Source organism: Neoarius graeffei, chromosome 28 (genome assembly GCF_027579695.1).
Source record: "Neoarius graeffei isolate fNeoGra1 chromosome 28, fNeoGra1.pri, whole genome shotgun sequence".
NCBI classification, from domain to species: Eukaryota; Metazoa; Chordata; class Actinopteri; order Siluriformes; family Ariidae; genus Neoarius; species Neoarius graeffei.
Window position 1 is genome coordinate 1,277,949 of NC_083596.1, and position 24,873 is coordinate 1,302,821.

The following is a 24,873-nucleotide window of genomic DNA, read 5'->3' on the forward strand; positions in this document are numbered from 1 at the left end:
CAAACTTACAGCCAACATGCGTCTTTCTCCACGAACAAAAAAAAAACGCAGCGATTTGGGAAACGCCAAAAATCGCACGGCCAAAAAATCGTACGTCCAGTTGTGACCTAGGCTTATGACAGACAGAAGTGTTAATAAAAAGTACACTACTACAGCCCTCACTTGCTGTTAATGCACACAGTGGCCATCTTGGATTTTGAGGTTGAGGTTGGTGAGGTTCCCCTGATTTTCCGAGTCAGGAATCCGATGTCACGGGGTGTTCCAGTCGATATTTCTGACTGGAGCTCAGAACTCCTGACTTCTGAGTATAAATGGAACACAGTATAACACTCAAGTAAAGTATAAACATGCCAAAATAGTATTTAAGTACATTTTAAGTAAAAGTATCATCCACCACTGATAACATGTGAGGATCTGCATCACATCTGCAGCTTTTATTCTTTGGGAGGAGATCATTTCAAAATATAAACATGGGTTAAAAAATAGAAAGACCAACAACAACAACCACATAACACTCTTAAAAATCAGTTTTGTAAATTATCTTTGAAATGATTACAGGACTTAAATACATGTAAACTTTTAACAGCAGTACTTTTGTTCTGTATTTGTTTGTCTCACGTCAGTGTAAGGACCAATATTTGCAACATTAGCAGTAAAATACAAATGATTAGTTTTCTTTTTTCAGACATGTAAAAGTTTTTTTCCTTTACCTGACATGTTTCAGAGGGTGACCCTCTGATGAAGACGGAAGTTACACCGTCGAAACATGTCAGGTAAAGGAAAAAAACTTTTACATGTCTGAAAAAAGAAAACTAATGATTTGATTTAATAAGAAGACATAATGAACGTAACACATCTAGTAAAATACAGTTTTAGCAAAATAAGAAAATCAACACAGAAGTGAAAAGTGCTAATTAAAGGTTAGTGCATTAATATTAGCTAATAAAACATCAACAATCATTTTTTCATGATCATTTATTTAAACCCACATGTGATTGAAGGTTCTCTCCATCCACACAGAGCAAGCTGAGGACGCGAGCGCCATGTCCCCATCCCCAACTCCGTATAAGAACCAGCACTACGACATCCTGAAGAAGGAATGTCAGGAGAGTAAGAAGCTGTTTGAGGATTCAGAGTTTCCCTGCAATAACACATCGCTGTTCTACAAAACGCCTCTGCCTGGGAGAGTCGAGTGGAAACGGCCCGGGGTGAGACACTGCTGCTGAGTTCTGCACTCTGATTGGTCAGGAGGTGTTGATTAATTTTCTAGAACAGCAGCTCTGACAGTAGTGCAGCTGCACATCAGAGGTTTATATTAATGTGTTTGTTCTAATACTGGTATTAATTCTATGACTGTGTATAGCTGCTATAAAGTAAGTGCGAGCAGGAACTAACGTGTCTCAGGGACATTTACTGTAACTTTAAGTGGATAAAAAGTAAAAAAAAAAAGATAAAATTTGTTGGAAAATTGCTGTGGTATAAAAGTAATAAACTCCTAAGTAATAAAACACTACGTGGCGTGACAGGATGGTAGGATGAATCAGATTTACTGTTACTTCCCCAAAGTTGATTAGTTTCCAATAACAGCATGTCCCCAAGTGTTTTATTCCTGACGTAAAGTCTGCTCCATGATTGTTGAGGCTATTCAAGGCACCCAGTGCCACTCCAACATGATTTTATCTAAAAGAGTCCGTACAACGCATCCATTCGGTGTCCCGAGCTCTCGTTGGTCTCCTCGTGTACGCTTTTTGACCCAAAATAGAAATCTTTCCTGAAATCCTGATAAGATCTTTCTGCATCAGTACCAAAGCCTTTATTATTGGACTTAATAACTCCTTTGAGCCAGAGCTTTGGAACGTATTTTGTTGTTCCAGAATTCGCTCTTGTTTTTATTCCTCTGGCTAATACGTGATGATTAAATGTGGCGCAAAAGAGGAAAAGATAATCATACCTAATGAGAGACATGAAACACGTCCAATCATTCGATCCCCACTGTGACCTCAATTCTTCGAAAAGAAAACAAGACTCACATTTACGGGACCAGCGTTTGTTTGTTTTATTTGAAGTGGTGTTGAAATCATGTGCAGCTTGACGAATGGAACATCTTTTAAAAATTGGCTGGTTTACTCCTGAGGTCCATTTTATAACAACCACACACACAATCACACAGACGTGTTCGGCGTGTAAAGTTTCGTTCTGTAGGATAATGAACAATTAGCTAACTGTTAATGCTAACATATGCCCCCCAGTGTCGCATGGTGCCCACAGCGGTGTCTCCTCACTCAGCGTTGTGGAGGTGTTCAGTCTCTCAAACTGACTGATTGATGTGTTCTGACTCTGTATGACGCCCTCTATCAGTATTTCAGATTTCCGTGTTCCAGTTTACCACCACAGTGAGATTGTAATTTCACTTGTAATCCAACTTGAGTGTTTAAATTGAAACCACAAGTGTCAAACCTCTCTGTCTTTCTTCAGGAGATAAGCGAGAGCCCTCAGCTTTTCGTCGAAGGAATCAGTTCTCATGACCTGAATCAGGGTGAAGTGGGAAACTGCTGGTTCGTTGCAGCTTGTTCTTGTTTGGCTGGTAAACCAGATCTGTGGCAGAAGGTCAGTCTGAACATTACACCTCATCTCTATCGGAGTGATGTGAATTTCTTTTCTGGCTGAAGGGCTTTTTCTCCTCAAACTCCGTCGGGTATAAGTGTGGATCACATCATGTGTGGAAGCCCAGATCTCCCCACAGTGGTGTAAAAGTAATTTGCAAAGTTTATGGGTTTATATTCACTGGGAGCTACATTCACCCTGAGGAAGTCTAGGCGTGGCGTTTTTTTCTCCCATTATGTGAGTTTAAAGATATTTCTTGCTACACAAGGGAGTCTGGATAGGGCTTGTTTATTTGATCTATTATAAAGTGTCTGCTCAAGTACTGAAGATTGACGGATTGCTGAGGATTCTGTTAGAGCTGAGTGTTATTTTAAAGGAGGAGGTTTAATAATGAGGATGTTCTCTGACTTGTGTAATATCACAGCTTTCGGTTTCTGCAGTTTGCCCTTTTGGGGATGAGTCAACATTGAATACTGGCCTTGCATGTCTGCTTCACACAAAAACAGGGGTGAGGAAACATCTTGGGCACTCAGCGTGGACATTGTTAGTGCACAGATTTCTTGCTGCCTCGTGTCTCTTCGTGCTAAATGAATGAATTCATTCATTAATTTGCACTAGCAGCACTGGTGCAAACTGTTACTCTCACTCAGGATCTTTCTACTTTCTTCTTCTTATTATTATTATTATTATTATTATCCTAACATTTGTGCGACGCTATTTCTCCCTCAGTGTTCAACCAGTCATCACCAAATTTCACAGGAAGAATATCTCTGGACTGAATTACAATGCTATGACTTTTGGTGCTGATCTGGATCACTGATCCAGAATGATCCATGAAAAATTGGATTTTTTTTCAATCATTTATAACTGTCAATTTTCATGATTTTTTTCAATCAGTTTTTTTTTAATTCAGGGCACCAGGGCACAACTTTTCTTCTCTAAGTGTCATTCTCTATCTCTTACTTTTCTGGGTCTATATAGGGTACGGTGACCAGACGTCCCGGTTTGTAACAGCTAGCACAAATTACTGTGTGACAGTCTCTATCTACTTCACTTTCCTCCTGCTTTTCCTGGTGAGGGATGTGGTATCAACAGGCTGAGAAGGTCAACCCAAATTTGGCTATCCCCAGCTACAAATTCCAGTTCTGTCTGGAGGATCTGTAGATGTTCCCAAAGCTAACTTTGTGATATAGACTCTCAAGCAGGTCCAAGGTCTGTTCCAGGATTTCCTGATACAGCTCTATTCACAGTCCATCACTACAAATGGATTCAGAGGAGCAGCAGCTCTGCTCTCCTGGATTATGTTACAGAGAGGAAGACATGTTGTAGACTCACCACCCACATGATGGATGTAGGGGTCAGGTGTAAATCTGGTCAGGGGGTTCAGTGACCGATCTTTAAAAATAACACTAGGATAAATCTATAATGTAACAATGATCTACAACCCTGATTCCAAAAAAGTTGGGACAAAGTACAAATTGTAAATAAAAACGGAATGCAATAATTTACAAATCTCAAAAACTGATATTGTATTCACAATAGAACATAGACAACATATCAAATGTTGAAAGTGAGACATTTTGAAATTTCATGCCAAATATTGGCTCATTTGAAATTTCATGACAGCAACACACCTCAAAAAAGTTGGGACAGGGGCAATAAGAGGCTGGAAAAGTTAAAGGTACAAAAAAGGAACAGCTGGAGGACCAAATTGCAACTCATTAGGTCAATTGGCAATAGGTCATTAACATGACTGGGTATAAAAAGAGCATCTTGGAGTGGCAGCGGCTCTCAGAAGTAAAGATGGGAAGAGGATCACCAATCCCCCTAATTCTGCACCGACAAATAGTGGAGCAATATCAGAAAGGAGTTCGACAGTGTAAAATTGCAAAGAGTTTGAACATATCATCATCTACAGTGCATAATATCATCAAAAGATTCAGAGAATCTGGAAGAATCTCTGTGTGTAAGGGTCAAGGCCGGAAAACCATACTGGGTGCCCGTGATCTTCGGGCCCTTAGACGGCACTGCATCACATACAGGCATGCTTCTGTATTGGAAATCACAAAATGGGCTCAGGAATATTTCCAGAGAACATTATCTGTGAACACAATTCACCGTGCCATCCGCCGTTGCCAGCTAAAACTCTATAGTTCAAAGAAGAAGCCGTATCTAAACATGATCCAGAAGCGCAGACGTCTTCTCTGGGCCAAGGCTCATTTAAAATAGACTGTGGCAAAGTGGAAAACTGTTCTGTGGTCAGACGAATCAAAATTTGAAGTTCTTTATGGAAATCAGGGACGCCGTGTCATTCGGACTAAAGAGGAGAAGGACGACCCAAGTTGTTATCAGCGCTCAGTTCAGAAGCCTGCATCTCTGATGGTATGGGGTTGCATTAGTGCGTGTAGCATGGGCAGCTTACACATCTGGAAAGACACGATCAATGCTGAAAGGTATATCCAGGTTCTAGAGCAACATGCTCCCATCCAGACGACGTCTCTTTCAGGGAAGACCTTGCATTTTCCAACATGACAATGCCAAACCACATATTGCATCAATTACAGCATCATGGCTGCATAGAAGAAGGGTCCGGGTACTGAACTGGCCAGCCTGCAGTCCAGATCTTTCACCCATAGAAAACATTTGGTGCATCATAAAATGGAAGATACAACAAAAAAGACCTAAGACAGTTGAGCAACTAGAATCCTACATTAGACAAGAATGGGTTAACATTCCTATCCCTAAACTTGAGCAACTTGTCTCCTCAGTCCCCAGACGTTTACAGACTGTTGTAAAGAGAAAAGGTAAACACTCACAGCGGTAAACATGGCCTTGTCCCAACTTTTTTGAGATGTGCTGTTGTCAAGACATTTAAAATCACCTAATTTTTCTCTTTAAATGATACATTTTCTCAGTTGAAACATTTGATATGTCATCTATGTTCTATTTTGAATAAAATATGGAATTTTGAAACTTCCACATCATTGCATTCCGTTTTTATTTACAATTTGTACTTTGTCCCAACTTTTTTGGAATCAGGGTTGTAACTAACAACCAGCCAGTAAGTTAGATGAACTAAAGCATAACTTGTAATTTATTCTGGAAATTTTGGCACACATTTCTATCCAAATGTTTATACCGTACTACACGATTTTATGGTCACCAGGTGATTCCTAACTGGAAAGAGCAGGAATGGGATCCCAAACATCCAGACCGCTATGCAGGAATCTTCCGCTTCAATTTCTGGATTTTTGGGACATGGACAGAAGTGGTTGTGGACGACCGTTTGCCCACCATCAACGGGAAACTGATTTACTGCCACTCGAAATCCAAAAATGAGTTCTGGAGCCCTCTGCTAGAGAAGGCGTATGCCAAGTAAGCATGAATATCATTAAAACGGGGGAAGTGTTCCTGAATGTGATCTAACTGTCACGGAACAACAAAGAGTTCCTGTTGCAGGGATTAAAATGATGGGATACTGGATAATATTTTCACGATCTGTTACTGTACATCATCCATCTACAATAAGAGCAGTAACAGTATCTGCCTACATGGTAAAGCCTCAGCATGCTGTGGCTTTTAATCCAATTTGATTAGTTTTTATTATATCATGCACCTGTCCCAGTGAGGAGTTCAACAGAAGTGTATACTGGGTCCATTATTTGTCTGTTTGAAAGACAACCAAAGTTTGAATCCACAAGAATTGTTTTCATCTCTTAATAACTAACATGGCAATGTCTTTGTAGATTATCAGGCTGCTATGAATCACTCAGTGGAGGGAACACAGGAGACGCTGTGGTAGATTTCAGCGGTGCTGTAAATGAAAGTATTAGTCTGGAAAAAGGAAACTACCGCACTGATCCCAAAGTGAAGGACAAACTCTTCTCAGACTTGCTCAAAGTGTACGAACAGGGAGGCATCATCAGCAGCTCTATCACGGTCAGTGAAGTCTACCTGTCTATTTAATCTGTTTAATTTTGGTTATGGGAAACTAAGTTATAAATTCAGTACTGCACTATAAAGAAAAAAGTCATAAGTAGGTAAGATTGTAGGCATACCTGTTGGTTCTGTAAGATTTTTATGATACAGTGGTGCTTGAAAGTTTGTGAACCCTTTAGAATTTTCTATATTTCTGCATACATATGACCTAAAACATCATCAGATTTTCACACAAGTCCTAAAAGTAGATAAAGAGAACCCAGTTAAATAAATGAGACAAAAATATTATACTTGGCCATTTATTTATTGAGGAAAATAATCCAATATTACATATCGGTGAGTGGCAAAAGTATGTGAACCTCTAGGATTAGCAGTTCATTTGAAGGTGAAATTCGAGTCAGGTGTTTTCAATCAATGGGATGACAATCAGGTGTGAGTGGGCACCCTGTTTTATTTAAAGAACTGGGATCTATCAAAGTCTGATCTTCACAACACATGTTTGTGGAAGTGTATCATGGCACGAACAAAGGAAATTTCTGAGGACCTCAGAAAAAGCGTTGTTGATGCTCATCAGGCTGGAAAAGGTTACAAAACCATCTCTAAAGAGTTTGGACTCCACCAATCCACAGTCAGACAGATTGTGTACAAATGGAGGAAATTCAAGACCATTGTTACCCTCCCCAGGAGTGGTTGACCAACAAAGATCACTCCAAGAGCAAGGCGTGTAATAGTCGGTGAGGTCACAAAGGACCCCAGGGTAACTTCTAAGCAACTGAAGGCCTCTCTCACATTGGCTAATGTTAATATTCATGAGTCCACCATCAGGAGAACACTGAACAACAATGCTGTGCATGGAAGGGTTGCAAGGAGGAAGCCACTGCTCTCCAAAAAGAACATTGTTGCTCATCTGCAGTTTGCTAAATATCACGTGGACAAGCCAGAAGGCTACTGGAAAAATGTTTTGTGGACAGATGAGACCAAAATAGAACCTTTTGGTTTAAATGAGAAGCGTTATGTTTGGAGAAAGGAAAACACTGCATTCCAGCATAAGAACCTTATCCCATCTGTGAAACATGGTGGTGGTAGTATCATGGTTTGGGCCTGTTTTGCTGCATCTGGGCCAGGACGGCTTGCCATCATTGATGGAACAATGAATTGTGAATTATACCAGCGAATTCTAAAGGAAAATGTCAGGACATCTGTCCATGAACTGAATCTCAAGAGAAGGTGGGTCATGCAGCAAGACAACAACCCTAAGCACACAAGTCGTTCTACCAAAGAATGGTTAAAGAAGAATAAAGTGAATGTTTTGGAATGGCTAAGTCAAAGTTCTGACCTTAATCCAATGGAAATGTTGTGGAAGGACCTGAAGTGAGCAGTTCATGTGAGGAAACCCACCAACATCCCAGAGTTGAAGCTGTTCTGTACGGAGGAACGGGCTAAAATTCCTCCAAGCTGGTGTGCAGGACCAATCAGCAGTTACTGGAAACATTTAGTTGCAGTTATTGCTGCACAAGGGGGTCACACCAGATACTGAAAGCAAAGGTTCACATACTTTTGCCACTCACAGATATGTAATATTGGATCATTTTCCTCAATAAATAAATGGCCAAGTATAATATTTTTGTCTCATTTGTTTAACTGGGTTCTCTTTATCTACTTTTAGGACTTGTGTGAAAATTTGATGATGTTTTCAGTCATATTTATGCAGAAATAAAGAAAATTCTAAAGGGTTCACAAACTTTCAAGCACCACTGTACCTATGAGTTCTAAAGTACATTTTGTAGATTGTGGGAGATCTGTCAATACCTGTTGGTTCTGATGCAAGGGTCCAGTTGCTACCTGTATGTTATATAAGATTCTCAGGCTCTGTGGTCATGTACCGTATGTGCTAAAACCAGGGAACTATGTAGTACGTGGAGTCTCTGAAGTCTCTGAAAATGTTCTTCTCCTGTTTCCTGTCAGGCATCTCCTGCAGAGCGGGAGCTGCGTTTGGCAAACGGTCTGGTCAAAGGTCACGCATACTCTGTGACAGCAGTGAAGAGGGTGCGGCTCGGACATGGCCTGCTGGCCTTCTTTAAGAATGAGACCATCCCTCTGATCCGCATGAGGAACCCATGGGGTAAACATGAGTGGAATGGACCTTGGAGTGACAGGTGGGAGTGAGGAATGAAAAGTGTAATCTTTCTCTTTATTCCCTGTTTGGTTGCTTTCATGGAAGGTCTGAGATGATATTCACTTCTCGTTGTAGCTCAGAGGAATGGCAGAAGATTGGGAATATGGAGAGAAATACGTTGGGTATCACTGTGGAAGATGATGGAGAATTCTGGTGAGTCAAACATTTTTCTAAATTCTTCAAAAACCTCTCCAAAATTCTGTCAACCAGTGCAGGACACCATAAAATATCAGTCTCCATGCAGCCCTTTGGACTTATTCTGCCTAAAATAAAACTCGTAAAATATTGAGAACAATTTCTATTCATCTGTTGGTTGGTGTTAATTCTTTAGGATGTCTTTTGATGACTGGTGTCAGAACTTCACAGACGCAGATGTGTGTCGGTTGATAAACACAAGTCTGCTGAGTGTTCAAAAGAATTGGAATGAGGCGGTGCATTTTGGTGACTGGATGAAACACTCAGATCCTCTCAAGAACCGATGTGGTGGCTGCATGAACCATAAGGAGACATTCCTCCAGAACCCACAGGTACCACAACTGTCCTCCTAAAGAACCTTCAGTTACCTACATACTGTAATAACCGCAGGTATCACCACAACATGGGCCTGAAGGTAAAATCATACCCTTGTAGAACCAACAGGTACTTCCCTCTTCCCATAGAACCCACAGGTATCACCACAATTGGGCCCTAGCAGTACCACCACAATCCTCCTATAGAACCTAGAGAAAATCCCACAATCTGACCCTTCTTAAACAAAATGTGCTACTACAACTGTTCCTATTGTAGAGATCCAACATCAGCATCTACAATCGACCCCTTACAGAATTCGGCCTCTTTTGAAACCAAAGGTACAATCGTCTTTGCATAACGTAAAGGTACCATCACTTTCTGGGCAGTTCTATAATGACTGCCAGAAATTTCGGGACCATACCAACAAACACCTGCTGTTTTTACAGAATGTGTCCCTTGGTATAGATCCCTCACTCAGGTACCAACACAATTCTGCATCTCTACAACAGATCCAGGTTCTTGCTCCAGAGTCTTTTCTCAGAATGGTTCTGTTTCCCTTTGCGTGTTTCCCCAGTATGTGTTGGATATCTCTCAGGAGGAAGAAGAGGTGTTGGTGTCACTGCAGCAGAGAGATATGAAGATCCACAGACCTCGTGGTGCTGGTGAAAACCTCACCATCGGATTTGCCATCTTTAAGGTACCAGAGCTGAGACTTGAGCAGGTTTTTGTGTTTTTCGGCATCTGGGTGAACTCAGGAAACCTGTAGGCTAATTTGTTTTTGATGAGAAAAGTAGAGAATTATAAACATGATAAACAGGTTCCAGGGTGTGGAATTTTGCATATTCTTGTCATAGCTATGTCTTTGTGGATTTCCTCCAGGTTCTGCTACACTAAATTATTTCGAATGAGTGTGTGTGTGTGTGTGTGTTCCTGCTTGGTGCTCAGTGTTTCTCAGTATCCACCATGACCATGACCATGCTAACACTCTTGCTGAAGATGTGATGAGCTCTTGTTGATTTGTCTCCTTCCTCTCATTCTGGTTCTGCCTGAACCAAGCTTGCTTTTAAACTGTTGTTTATTAGGTGTTTTCATCTTGAGCCTTTCCTTGTCTCATTCCATTAATCTGGTATTAATGCTTTTAACTTTGGCTTGGCTGTTTGAATTTGGACAACAGATTTGTCTTTCTTAATGCTGTCTTTTAATGTGGTGTTTGTAAAACACCAATTTAAAAACTGTTGCTCCAACTGTCACTACAGATGGGTGTCTTTACTTTTATACACACAGTAACCAAACATTGCCTTCAACGACAAATCGATAAGTGATCATCTATATTACACCACACACGACACTGAGCCATGATTTCAGTCACAAGTGAAATTTGAGTTTTCAATTCAATTCAATTCAGTTCAAATAAGGTGCGATTGTCTAGAGTGACTGATCCTACGGATGGTTCTCCGCTCACAACTTTAGTTCCTACCTGAAATTAGCTCCCATTTACAGTTTGATGAGTAAATACTGATGAAAAAAACATATCACTGTGGTTTCATCTGATCCTGTCATATACGACCTCTCGTTAAATGTGCACAGAGACATCCATCCATCCATCCATTATCTGTAGCCACTTATCCTGTTCTACAGGGTTGCGGGTGGGCTGGATCCTATCCCAGCTGACTCTGGGCGAGAGGCGGGGTTCACCCTGGACAAGTCGCACAGGGTTGACACACAGAGACACACAACCATTCACACTCACATTCACACCTACGCTCAATTTATAGCCTGCACAGACACATCATGAAGAAAAATAAAGCTTGGAAGGAAGTAGCAGAGAGTGTTGGTGTGTGTGGTGAGTGTACATAGCGAAGACAGTTAGCTTGTTTAGTTTATCAAACCTGAGATCCATGCTCGTACCAATCCGAGCACAGAGCATGAAAATCAAACAAACGATTCTCACGCTGATCGGAGTGTTATGTAATTTGTGTTAAACTAAGTAGTTTTAGAAGATATACACACAGTACTATGCAAAAGTCTTAGCCTCCTTTTTTTATTTCATACAAACTTTGTTATGGATTTCTGTTCGATGACTTCTACATTATTGGGTCAAAACATTTTAGAGTTTTTTTTTGGCACAATAAATGTTACAGAAAAAAAAGTTTGTATCTGAGCAGCATATTCCATAAGAGATCGCTTTTCAGATTAAAAAAGAAAACATAATGCAGGCTAAATGTGAGTGTGAATGGTTGTGTGTCTCTGTGTGTCGCCCTGTGATGACCTGGCGACTTGTCCAGGGTGAACCCCGCCTCTCGCCCAGAGTCAGCTGGGATAGGATCCAGCTCACCTGCAACCCTGTAGAACAGGATAAGTGGCTACAGATAATGGATGGATGGATGGATGGATGGATGGATGGATGGATGGAGGCTGCTGGGTTTTGGTGTAAAATGAAGAAGTGAGTGTGACAGTCCAAGTGTCCAGAAGAACTGTGGCTGGTTCTGTAAGATGCTCAGGAAAACCTACAGATCATTTCCACATAAAACTGACCTCACTGGACCTCAGACGGATATTTTTTTTTAAAGCAAATGGTCATCTCACACCAAATACTGACTTTGTGTCATTTATTATGACTTACTGTTTATAGTATTTTTTTTTTAATGTTAAAACATTTCATTTCATTATTTTAAGCTATTTTTACTCTACAGCATTTCTTTACATGTGCCTCAGACTTTTGCACAGAAGTGTCTGGACAGGCCACGATCTGCTTCAAGTCCAGAAAAAAGTCCTGACATTTATGTTGTTTAAATATCGTGTTTGGACCTGGCTGGAGAAGAACTGCTGGACTGATAACAGCAAAAGGACAAATATGTAAAAAGCAGATTTTGGATGCTCGTATTAAACTCCTCCATCTGTTCAATTCTCTCACACTTTAGTAAAATTGCAGCCAACAAATCTTTATGGATAATTGACTGGAATTTTGGAGTTTGGCTCTTCTAACGGGAAAATGTCCTGATGAGAGAATTATATTGAACGTCTAGACACAGAAATATTAATGATTGTGTTACATCTGGGCAAAGTTCACATCACAGTGAAACAAACAATCACCCATCTGTGACAAGTCATAATTTTTATCCCGAAGCATCAAGCTGAGAAAATGCAGAACCTGGAAAGCCCTGTTCTGGATAACTGATAAAAATATACTGTAGCAGGAGTGAGTGGATGAATTATTAAGATTGTTTTAAATGATAAAGGGGATTTTAGTACAAGGTGAAGTTCAAATTATTACATAAAATGGGGAAAATGCATTTAAAACGATATAGAAAAGGATGTTTATTGATCTTTATTTCAAGCACATTTCTCTCTTCTCACATTGCACCAAGGTGGAGCTGAACAGGAAGTACCGCATGCATGACATCATCACCCAGCAGAACGTCGCCACATCCACGTACATCAACGCACGCACCGTGTTCATGAGGGAAGTTCTGCGTAAAGGTCGTTACGTCATCATCCCGTCCACCTTCAAACCGGACACCCTGGGGGAGTTCATGCTCCGAGTTTACACGGATAAAGACGCTGGGTGCAAGTACGGATTACTAACACAGTACAACAACATACGTCCAGAATGTCACATGACTTTGCATCACAGGCTGCATCTCATGGCATGAGTGTGTAATGTTGGCAAATTTTTACAGTGTGTGTCACTGACTTGGTTTAAACAGTAATGCTGGTTAGATAAGGCCCGTGTTCACTGAGAGAGAGAGAGAGAGAGAGAGAGAGAGAGATACTATTTACTCTGCTATCTCTATATGATAACATTCAGCCGGTATTTACACAAAATAGTTTATTTTAAGAACACTATCAGACAGCTTTTCAGGCTGAAATAACTCACAGATTTGTCCTAAATGTAGTGCGTTAGACTGTAGGAGCATGAGTCAAATGAAAACCTTCATTTTTTAAATATAGTTTGTGCTGTTTATTACAAACAGGTCTCACAAATGTACATCAGTCCCCATTTCCTTCAATGCAAACGTCCCAGCACTTAGCGCGAGTCCGGATTCCTCCAGAAAACCACATTTAACTCATTTCTAATTCATGTTGCATTTTTAAAGTTTGTATCTGTCCCACATTTGTGTTCATACAGATTCACCCTTCACATTCTAATCAGCGTAGTTTCATCACACACGTTTACGGGAGCATTATGGTCATAAAGGCAACTGGACTTGCACTGGAACCTTGAAGATGTGTTTCTGAAGAACTTTAGTTCATCACTTCAGTGTGTAGAACTCAAGTGCAATATTTTTAGCTCATTTGTCCATAAGGCTGATGAGTTGTCGCTGTGGCGTGGCGTCCATCATCCATCCATCATCCACAATTCAATTAAATCGTATCTCCTCCATCAGTTCTCCACGGATTTCTGTTCCAATTGTTTTGTTTGAAAGAATTCATCTGCATAAAACTCAGTTGTTGTTTTGTCAAATTTTTTGCTAATGAGTTACTAATTAGGCCAAATTAACGAATTTTCCAGGCCTCTCACTAGAATTGTATCTCCTCTCTCATTTCTCATCTGATTCCAGTTCTGACTGATGTTTTGGGTCGATCTTCCCTCGGGTATACTTGCCAACTTTTGAAAATTCTCATGGGGGAGAAAAGTGCGTGAACGACATTTTCAATTGGCCGAGGGTCTGATGCACAGTTGAAACGATAAAAACAGTGGATCCCAATTAATTGCAAACCATTTGAAATTTATACAATTAAAGAGTTTTTGAATTGTTGATACTGTTCTATCAATTACTCTAGGTGATGGGATTCCTGTATCAGGCCTGAGAGAGCTGAGAGTGAAAGATCTGAAATAATACTCGTCTTGAATTTTAATATAATAACAATGAAAGGGAAGTCTGAAATCAGATTTTGAGCTGAAAAATCTCCTGCCTGAATATTGCATCCATACAGAGACCCACAGAAAATAACACAAGTGATGCTTTAGAAGAATGTTTATCATTTCTTAAAATAGTCACAGTGAATGAAAGTATTATTGGATTGCATCAAATGTGTTTTCCTTCTGTAAGCTCATGTAAAAATACAGAGAACTATAATATCATATATAAATTATATAAAATTGTAATAAGATTTAACCAAAATAATAACAACTCAATTAAATAAATACTGCACTGTCTTAGTGCGACTAAAATGCATCTCTCTCACTAAATACTTTCCAACAGAATGTTTAAAAAGCGCTAGAAATCCGATCAAAATCCGATCAGAATGCAGTAAAGGAATTTGCTCATTTGCAAACTTTGACTGAAAGGTTTCAAACAAAATGTAAAAATGGCTGTATAAATACTACCATACTATCACAATATACTCCACAAAGAAATTCACTCGGATGCAAAATTTTAGTCCGACCAAAATACACTCACTAGTAATCTTTCACTTCAAACCTCAAAACTCGATCAAAATCAATCACTTTCCAGATAATTCACTTGTAAACTTTCACTTAAAACTTTCAAACATAAATTCAAAATAGCACTAAGACACGACCGCACTATTCAAATACACTCACCAAACACATTCTCCGTCCTGCAAAATTTCACTAAACACTTTAGAAGTTGTACAGTTTGTTTCTGAAATGCTACGGAAGACGAGTTTAATTTCACACTCGAATGTCCATTATATTCTGATTTAAGGTATCTTTACGTTAAAATGTGTAACTGGCTGGTTGAACATTTGCTTATCCACGGAAATTCATTCTCCCAGGCAACCTGGGATTTGCATTCATATTTTTGCCGTGTGGTATTGGGTTCAGTGGCCATGATGAGTGACTGCTTGTAAAAAATGTCGGACAGCCTGGGTGAATCCTACATTACGGAAGTGACTGTCGTTCTGTTCGTTGATTGGTTAAAAATCAGTTGACGTCAGCAGTGTTTCTCATACGATTCTGATTGGACATAATCGGGAGTATTTTTAACTTGGCGGTAGGGATTTCCCAAAACCGGGAGATTATCCAGTTTTTAACAAACACGATCGGGAGGCGGGAGACGGAGGCTAAAATCAGGAGGGTTGGCAAGTATGCTCGGGGAACAAAATTTAGTCCTTTATTGATGTTCCTGTTGTAAACAGCTAGTCGTGGAGGTTGGTCCTCTCTCACACTGTCACATTTCAGTTCTGTTTGATGTTTTAGTCATCATGGTTGTTTTGATGACAGGCCAGATGAGATACTACACCCTTAACATTCCATTCTGTCTGTGTTTTAGGGAGCTGGATCAGGATAAACCTCATGTGAGCTGCTGGAGTTCGTTTCGCGGTTACCCTCAGCTGGTTACTCATATTTATGTTCAGAGAGCAGAAGGACTCGAAAACCAAGACAGAAGTGGAGGTGAGTCTATTTTAAGTCCACATGAACTTCAACATGAAAACATGGACGTTGTATTGTCTCTAAAAAGTGAAGCCACCACATTACTTAATAAAAAAAATTATTACAATTAAAAAAAAAAGAATAGAAGGACAATCATTAGAGTTCACACCTCTGACAAGCCACATGTCTGGATTTGCTTCAAAACCTAATCAGTTGTTCATCGGCCTGTGGCTCAGCTTTCCTCACAATTTCATCAGAATCTGTTCACTACTTTTGGAGTTATGTTGAAAACAGACAAACAAACGGAGGTGCCAAACTTCTGCAACAAAGTTTTTTTTTTTTTTTTTATTATGGCCGGGTTCTTGCCCAAACTGATAATCAAGTCAAGTCAAAGTCCCTGTCACCCAGAATCTGATCTTCCCAGGCGTACTTCCCAATACTAACCAACTCTTTAAGACGTATGGGTGTGGCACTGATCTCCGTTTCAATAGCCCTCAGCCTCTCGCCTATTGAGGTATTTCACCTGACGTCACAGGGTCACGTGACGCCCCGGTGTCCACCATTTTGGACGGCAAGCTAGCTAATGTCAACAACAGTAGCTAGTATGTTACTGTAGCAATATTTACGTTCAGTCATTTGGATGACTGTTAAAACCTTTCAGTCTCAAGTTTTTCCTTTACTGGATTTACTAGTTTACTGAGCTAGCGCGCGACGGCTCCCGGCTCGGCCGCCGAGCGCGCGACGGCTCCCGGCTCGGCCGGAGAGCGCGCGACGGCTCCCGGCTCGGCCGCCGAGCGCGCGACGGCTCCCGGCTCGGCCGCCGAGCGCGCGACGGCTCCCGGCTCGGCCGCCGAGCGCGCGACGGCTCCCGGCTCGGCCGAGCGCGCTAGCTCAGTAAACTAGTAAATCCAGTAAAGGAAAAACTTGAGACTGAAAGGTTTTAACAGTCATCCAAATGACTGAACGTAAATATTGCTACAGTAACATACTAGTTACTGTTGTTGACATTAGCTAGTGCTAACAGCTAGTTGCTAATACACTGCTACAACTACACCGACCCTAATAATACAGTTCTTGGTCATTGCCTGGTAACAGCAAATTTATAACGGGCCATGTCTCAACAGACTAAGAAGTTATTTCAATGACATTTAATAACATTTTGTTTATCCTGAGGACCGAAAGTAAATGAAAATGTGAACAAACCTTAGCTGTAATCAGATGGCGACCACCGGCTCCAGGGACGACCCGCTGATGTAGGCATGTTACCCAGCCTGACACAAAATATTTGTAGGCATCCAAACTCGTATACGCTTTCAGATCAATACCTGTGTATGGCGATGGGTTTTTAACGACATAGGTATACAGATCCTGTGGGCCGAAGTCAGGTAAAGACGAGGGCTTTGTGTACTTCCGTACGTCAGTGAACAATCCTGGTGGAAGCAGGTAAACGTCGTTCTCTAAGCCTGCTAACCTCAATTTTTGCAAATACCTCTCCCTCTGCTCACCCTGTAAATGCCCTACGTCGCTGGATAGTGAAGGTGTTTTCTGCATCTCGCTCCTTTTTCTTTTATGTTTTTCATTTGTCGCCTCCCTCGCATTCAAACTGATTCGAGCCGTGCCGTCCAAAATGGCAGCGTCACATGACTTGGTCACGTGAGTGAAATACCTCAATACAGCTAGGGGTTACAGTGGGGGGCGGGTCCTCTGGTAACCATGAGAGTTTGACTTCCCTACTTGCATCTGTACTGTAGTGTGCCTCACCCGACGGCAGTAGGTACCATTTTTATGATGGTCTTTGGTACGACCCGACCGTGAGTAGAACTCACGATCTCCCGGTCAAGAGGCGGACACGCTAACCACTAGGCCAACTCACAGTAAACTGATAATTGCATCATCAGTTTTTCTTTGGCTAATCAGACACAAGGTACACTACCACATTTGCTGGAGCAGTTGGCAGTTAGGTGCCTTGCTCAAGGACATTTCAGCCAATCCTGCTAGTTCATGGAATCGAACCAGTGACCTTTTGGCCCCAAAGCTGTTTCACTAACCATTTGGCCATGGTTTCCCTCATAAACAAATTTGGTGGAGGTGAAAAACTTAAGAACTGAATTCGGTTTTGCCACTCACAGATTGGATCGTTTGCCTCAATAAATAAACGACCAAGTATAATATTTTTGTCTCATTTGTTTAACTGGGTTCTCTTTATCTACTTTTAGGACTTGTGTGAAAATCTGATGATGTTTTAGGTCATATTTATGCAGAAATAAAGAAAATTCTAAAGGGTTCACAAACTTTCAAGCACCACTGTATTTTCCCCCCGGTGTAAAGTTGGAAATATGGCGTTAGAGAGAGTTTTAGTCAAACATCTTGTAGACAGCGATGTATGACATCAGTACTTCAGTGTTTGGACCCCGACAGATTACCGATGCTGAGTTCGAGGCTCTTTTTACTCTGAATGATGATTAAACACAACGTTATCTGACATTTCCTCATGTCCATGTTTGGGGGGTGGAATTCCAGATTGAGATGTTCCTAGTTGTTTTTCTTTGACTTGTGTTTGAAAGCAGCATTGATCATAGAAACAAGAGTGATGATCTTCTCACCAAATAAACCACATCTGAAACTTTTCTTCGCATATTGCAGGAAGTTGGAATCCAAGCACAGAATTCTCCATGGTATCTTTTACCTGCTTCCCCGAATGCTCATGTGCCACGCCCTTAAACCTTCAGCATTCTACTGGTCGAAGTCTCACAGTGTTTCAGACTCCTGAAAGTGTGTGTTGTGTGCAGGTGCAGATCCCTACGTCATCATCTCCTGTGAGAACAAATCAGTCCAGTCTGTGGTTCAGAAAGACACGCGAGACCCGATATTCGACACCAGAGCCATTTTTTACAGGAAGAAACCACGGAAACCAATAACTGTGCAGGTGAGACTCTTCAGTGACTCATCACAGCTTCATATTGGACCAGAACTCATCCCTGTGATACTTTAACACTGTGAGCAACTGTTGCAAATCTCAGTGTGTTAAATGTTTCTATATTAGTGAGATAAACGTATTTGTTGCTTGATGACTTAGTTAACATTAAAGATGTTTAAGGGAATGAGTTCAGTAAGACTCGTAGCTAACAGAAAGTGATTAATTTCACTGGATTAGATTAACAACATGGAGTTGCTAGCTCCAGTTAGCATCAGTGATAAAGCTTATTTTATTTGCATTAAAAAAACTGATGTTCGTTACAGTTTATTTCTGAATGTTTTTGTGTCTTGAGATGTCAAATATTTTCACAAAGAGAAACATTTGCAGCTGTCTGAAACTTTGACAAATTAAGGTGTCTAAAACCTGATTTATTTATTTATTTTTTTTTTTTGATTGAAGTCAAGGTCCTTCCCGCACCATTCATAGCACGTTTGGCGGCGCTGATCTCCGTTTCATAGCCCTCGGCCTTTCGCCTATAGCTAGGGTTACAGTGGGGGGCGGGTCCTCTGGTAACTGCGAGAGTTTTTGATTGAAACAGAAATTAAATTCTCAGATCTGCACTTTGGGCTGTGATGGAAATCCCAAACCTGCACTCTGCGTTTGTCTTGATCTCCCTGATGCACAATGAGAATTTGGTTAAAATTGGAGGAAGTCAAAATTTTCACCCAAAAACCACAAAGTTTGTTTTTATTTTTTAGATGAAATTTTTGACGTTCTCAAATTTTCCACAAATTCACACCATGTGTTACTGAGGTCGAGACTAAAATAGGGGTGCACTTAGTTTTGTCCTATCACACTCCAAAGCTGAGATCTGAGTGAAGGCTCTACTGCAGGAAAAATGGCCAAACATAGAAACTTCCTTGGGGGTGCTGTGGGACAGATGGGTCAGGACATCAGGGCTTTAACTCGAGGTGTGTGTGTGTGTGTGTGTGTGTGTGTGTGTGTGTGTGTGTGTGATCCAGGTCTGGAACAGTAATGCCATAAAGGATGAGTTTATGGGTGAGGTGGTTCTCCCAGCGTCTCTGAAGGATTCCACAGACCCCCAGAGGCTGAAGCTGAAGCAAGGAGCGTCTCAGACATCTGAGGAGATGCCGGGGACCATCAGCCTCCGAGTGGTGACGTCCAGACAGCTCACGGCCATGTAGCGCTAACGTAACACACTCAGAGACACGGCGTCACGAATACACACTGCTATAACAAAACACACTGTGGGATTTAATCATGTTTTGGTTTCCTGCCTCGTTACGGCACTCCATCGTCACTCTACAGACACACACACACACACACACCGGTGCACTGTGGGAATTTGACATCTGAATAGGGCCTGGGTTCGGATTTATTATCAGTCTGTAATGAAGGCTGTCTTTGTCTGATGAAGGCAGACATTTTTAAACACATGAGGTTTTTTTGTTATAAAGTGTAAATGTAAGTCAAAACGTCGAGTTCACGGCTTTTACACTCAAAACCAAACAAACAAAACATTCCTGCATTTTCGTCTTTCTAGAAAGAATTCTAAATCTAAATCTTCGATTGTTTGTACCATTTCTAAATTAACACATTGTTTTATTCTGAAGAGTCGAATCTTTTGAGGCTTTTTTTTCTAAGATTCAGACAATAAAAACATTCATTTTGCTATAAAGATACCAAGAGCACAAACCCGAACAGAAACACAGCTTCAGCTTCGGCGCTTGGACTCCGACAGACCATATTAACGAACTTATAGCCTACAGTATCACAGTATTAATTAAAGATAATCATATCACAGGATAAATGATTAATGACATGCAGCAGAAATGTTAAATACACAATCATTTCTGTGTTTTTATCATATTTTGTGCAATAATGTGTATGTTGAGCCGTTGGTGTGCAGGCTGAGGGGAGCCACAATATTTCAACGTAACTTGTAATTAATGAAGCAAAATAAAAATAAAAAATAACCATGCATGAAAACTTAATTCCAATATATATATAATTTACTAAACAATACACAATAAACATATGAACAGATTTAGTAAGTATAAATGTGTTTGATCATTTTCTTTATCTTTTTAAAACAGTATTAAAAGATCAAAATAAGATGTTTGTGTAAAATACTGACTTTTTTTCTTTTCATTTTTGAGTGTGAAGTTTCTGATAAACATTTTTATTCTTCCAGTTTTTCAGTATTATGATGTTTTCAGCTGTCAGAATGTTTTATTCGGATCAGGAGATCCAACACTGGAACATTAAAATAAATAAATAAATAAATGTCAGGGACGGCCCTTTCTGACTGGGAATCTGTTGCGATGAAGTGCCTGGGCCCGCCCATATTACCTGGGAGGAGCTTGTACTGTGTGATGTGACTGTGTGTTATTTTAATGTTCCAGTGTCATGACCTTCTCTTGAGCTGAATAATCTGCACTGAAGGTCAACAGAGGTCAAATTTCTTCTGTTCTGGATGTTTTCATTGTTATTTCTGAAGTTCTGATCAACATTTCAGTATTTCAGTAGGTTTATTTCAGCACAGCTTCATTTCAAACGCCACTCGGACACGCCCCTCTCCTGGTGGAAATGGGAGGATCTCATATCTCAGCTTTAGAGTGTGATAGGACAAAACTAAGTGCACCCCAGTCTCAGTCTTGACTTCCCTAACACACGGCGTGAATCTGGGGAAAATTTGAGAACATCAGGAACTGGACTGTGTTCAAATGTCCCCAAATTCATGCCGTACTTCAGGGAGGTCGAGACTGAGACTGGGGTGTGTTTAGTTTTGTTCTGTTGAACTCCAAAGCTGAGATCTGAGTGAAGGCTCTACTGCAGGAAAAATGGCCAAGTGTGTGTGTGTGTGTGTGTGTGTGACAGTAATGCCATAAAGGATGAGTTCAGCTGATTATTTTCTTTATTTTTTTTATATAATAAATTTTTTTTTTCTGTTTCACTAATTACTTTTTTCCACTTTTGTTGCTCGTCCCCTCCACATTTCGACATTAGATTTAAAAGACTAAAATAATATTTTTCTGTAAAATTCTAACTTTCCTTTCCTATTGAATTGATGTCTAAAAGCACCCAACATTGTACGATTATTTTTCCCTGTTTTTTATTTTTTTTATTCAGTCCAGTTACCAAACTGCATCTTTTTTTTATATTTTAACACTCAAGACACAACCATGCACAATCAGAATTCAAAAAGTCTATTGCTTCAACCACAATTTAAAATAGCTTATCCAAAACAAAAAAGAGCCTCTCCCTCCTCTCTCTATTTTTTCTTCTTTCTCACTTTTTTCTTGTCGTTTTTGAAGGAAGGAGGTGGAGAGCGAGTCGCAGAGATTCGCAGCGAGTTCGTCTCAACCGTTTACAAACGTCAGAAGATTCAGAATAATAATTTAAAAAGAATGTTTCCATAAAGTCTTTGTTCCGTTCTCAAGTTACACACTCAAAGTCACAGCACGTGTACAGGGTTGGACATTCAGAAGAAATAAAAAAGGAATGGGTGAGGCAGGGGGCGTGTCACAGGAACAAAGGGGCGTGTTCTTTTATTTAAGGAGCGTCCTTCTACATCCTTGTCTTGTGCTCGTAGTTCACACAGCGGCCCAGATCAACAGAGATCGGCTCTTTGAAGGATAAAGTCCAAGGGCCGCGACGTGATTCCATTATCTCCTGTGTGTGTGTGTGTGTGTGTGTGGCCCCTGAGTTCGCGCCTGCACTGAGGGACCAGGCCAAAAGATGGCGCCATTGTTTCTTCCATCGTTCTCTGTTCAGTGCAATGTGGCTGCGTCCCAAATCACACACTATATAAGGAGACACTTTGGGTGTGTCCCAAATCACACGTCCTGCAATGGTGCCTTTGAGACATGCTGATGACAAAATCATGTCCCAGTGACAGGCCACACCCCCTTTCCAGGACAAAGACGTGTCTCCGCGTGTCCTCTTGCAGCATCTGAACGTTTTTAATCCGCCTTCAGACGTCGTGATGTCATCAGCGTGACACTCGTGCCCTTATCACCATCATCTGTCACATTTTTAATGTTATCATAGTGTTGTTTAAAAAAAAAGAACACATTATTCCTCTGTCAGAGCGACAGTTTGCTCTCTGTGCGTCCTGATTTTCCCAAACGGTGAATGTCCTTCGCTCAAAAGGGCGGAGCTAACATTAAATTCGATCAGCCAATCAAAAGAAATCACAACTTTTTCCTTTTTTGAAATACTTGAACTCCAGGACGCCCAAATGTCTAATTACTTTACAGTTGGCTAAACTTGTTAATTTACTGGTAAATAAGTGAGTTCGCATTAAAACATTTATATAAATATATTGTTTATATTTTCATAAAAGGAGGGATTCAGTGAAACGATCTGGTTCCTGTTACAGCGCCAATTTGTCATTCATTTCACGAAACACACAGCACAGTAATCAGCGACTGTCACTGTATAAAGTGAAGAATTTATCAGGATAAGCTCCGGACTGAATTCTGGAATCTGATTGGTCAGGAGCGGTGTGATGTTTCCACTTCGACACTAATCATTTTCCAATAACTGCGTGTTTAAAGTCTTTTCCCTTTTCTACTGCAGTTTTACCAACAATTACACTTCAGTTTATTAAAGTAAAACTTTTCATACGTTTAGAGTCACGTTTAATGTCAGTGAAACAGTTTGTCAGTGACGTTACAACAGCGATAAACAGTCGTTCCCTCAGCAGACTCTCTCAAAGCAAAGAAGACAAAAATAAAATAAACCATAAAGAAGAAGAAGAAGGAGGAGGAGGAGAAGAAGAAGAAGAGTAAACTCCTCCCCTGTCCTGAAAACGTAAAGTTCCAGCTTCCCCTCTGACTGTTATACAGCGCTGACACTGGAGACTCCTTCTACAGACAATACACACACAAGATCACACACTTTATTTAACATGTTTATTATCAGTGGAGCATCTGCTGGACACGCCCCTGTGAATGAGCCGTTACTATAGAAACCATAACGTATTGGAGATCAGCGTGAGAGTGTTAATATAAAGCTGCACTACAGTCAGAGTTGCTGTTCTAGAGAATTAATCAACACCTTCTGACCAATCAGAGTCCAGAACTCAAGAGGGAAATGAGGTGTCTAACAACCACCAAGCAGGAGCTGAAAGTAATCTATGGAACGTGGATCAGGGTTTTTTTTCTTTTTCCTGCTTTTCTGTAAGAATGATGTCATCTCCAGGGGACGAGCGCTTGGTAAAACCAGGACACACCACTCAAACTACACACACATTTATCTCACACCATGACATCATCACCACTATCTGAATAATGGTGTGTGTGTGTGTGTGTGTGTGTGTGTGCGCACGCTGAAGCTTCCTGAAGATTCACAGTGTTGTTTTGGAGGGTAACTGGCAGACTGAGGTATTCTACACACACACACACACACACACACACACACACACACACACACACACACACACAACACAGACCAAAATTGTCCAACAAACCCATAAGTGAGTAAGGTGTGAATATCTGCAGAACATGAGCGTCAGATATGAAGGGAAAAGCATAAGTATTAGCACCCCTGTAAGTGTGAGTGTGTGAGTGTGTGTCTCGATGGAAAATAAATATACATATCTGCATGTGTGTGACTTTGCCGTGTAATGCCCGTTTCATCACATTGAAGCGACTCAATGGCTTTGTTTCACGGCTTGCATTAGCTCTTAAAATGCATAGTAGGATAGCCACACACACACACACACATACACACAATATTTATGGAGTCTTGTCATGCAGTTGTGTATCCAGTTGTGAGTGTTGCAGCCCCTGCACTTGTCACAGAGACACACACACCCCCCCACACACACACACACACTTACTTTTGCCGAAGTTAGACGGCATGAAGGGGCTGAATAGAACAGTCTGTCATTGTGTGTGTGTGTGTGTGTGTGTGTGTGTGTGTGTGTGTGTGTGTGTGAGGTATCCTCTAACGGCTGCTGTTCTTGATGGCTTCCTTGGCGGCTACAATCAGCGGCGTCAGACTGGACAGAGGCTTCGCCAGCTTCAGGAAAGAGTGCTGAGAACACACACACATAAATGTTAAAACTCTCCTCAAGGTCTAATTTTCAATCATTAAAAATAATCAGTGTAAAAAATAAATGGGATCTATGAATATACAAGACTATAAAAATTAGGACGCCCTCACACCCACCTATCATCTGTATGAGCTGAACATCACTAACATTAACTCAGTTAACGAGCCGGTTAGCAAACAGCTAGCTCGCGTGTGTGAGTGGGTCCCGATTCACATCCTCGCTGATTTAACCACAGCCCATACCGCTCTGATTATATTTCACTGTTACCATGACGACTGGTCCTAAAGCATGGAGAACCCGGT

The 24,873-nt window shown here is 40.8% G+C and overlaps 2 protein-coding genes across 12 annotated transcripts in view; one reads left to right on the forward strand and one right to left on the reverse strand.

Annotated features, from left to right (window-relative positions):
• The window catches only part of LOC132875576 (calpain-5-like), a 28,904-nt gene extending 8,336 nt beyond the window's left edge, over positions 1-20,568 (forward strand). Inside the window, exons 2-13 of the mRNA XM_060912457.1 lie at positions 1,021-1,208; positions 2,476-2,607; positions 5,771-5,979; positions 6,351-6,543; positions 8,509-8,699; positions 8,795-8,872; positions 9,051-9,246; positions 9,804-9,926; positions 12,598-12,800; positions 15,469-15,590; positions 18,359-18,495; positions 19,509-20,568. Coding sequence (XP_060768440.1) covers positions 1,044-1,208; positions 2,476-2,607; positions 5,771-5,979; positions 6,351-6,543; positions 8,509-8,699; positions 8,795-8,872; positions 9,051-9,246; positions 9,804-9,926; positions 12,598-12,800; positions 15,469-15,590; positions 18,359-18,495; positions 19,509-19,691 — 1,932 coding nt within the window. The 5' untranslated portion in view covers positions 1,021-1,043 and the 3' untranslated portion in view covers positions 19,692-20,568. The remainder of the gene's footprint in view (positions 1-1,020; positions 1,209-2,475; positions 2,608-5,770; positions 5,980-6,350; positions 6,544-8,508; positions 8,700-8,794; positions 8,873-9,050; positions 9,247-9,803; positions 9,927-12,597; positions 12,801-15,468; positions 15,591-18,358; positions 18,496-19,508) is intronic.
• Positions 20,569-21,285: 717 nt separating this feature from the next.
• Positions 21,286-24,873, reverse strand: part of LOC132875575 (serine/threonine-protein kinase PAK 3) — a 57,341-nt gene continuing 53,753 nt past the window's right edge. For all 11 annotated transcript variants that reach the window (XM_060912453.1, XM_060912455.1, XM_060912452.1 and 8 more), the window contains one exon: positions 21,286-24,552. In XM_060912453.1, coding sequence (XP_060768436.1) covers positions 24,463-24,552 — 90 coding nt within the window. In that variant the 3' untranslated portion in view covers positions 21,286-24,462. The remainder of the gene's footprint in view (positions 24,553-24,873) is intronic.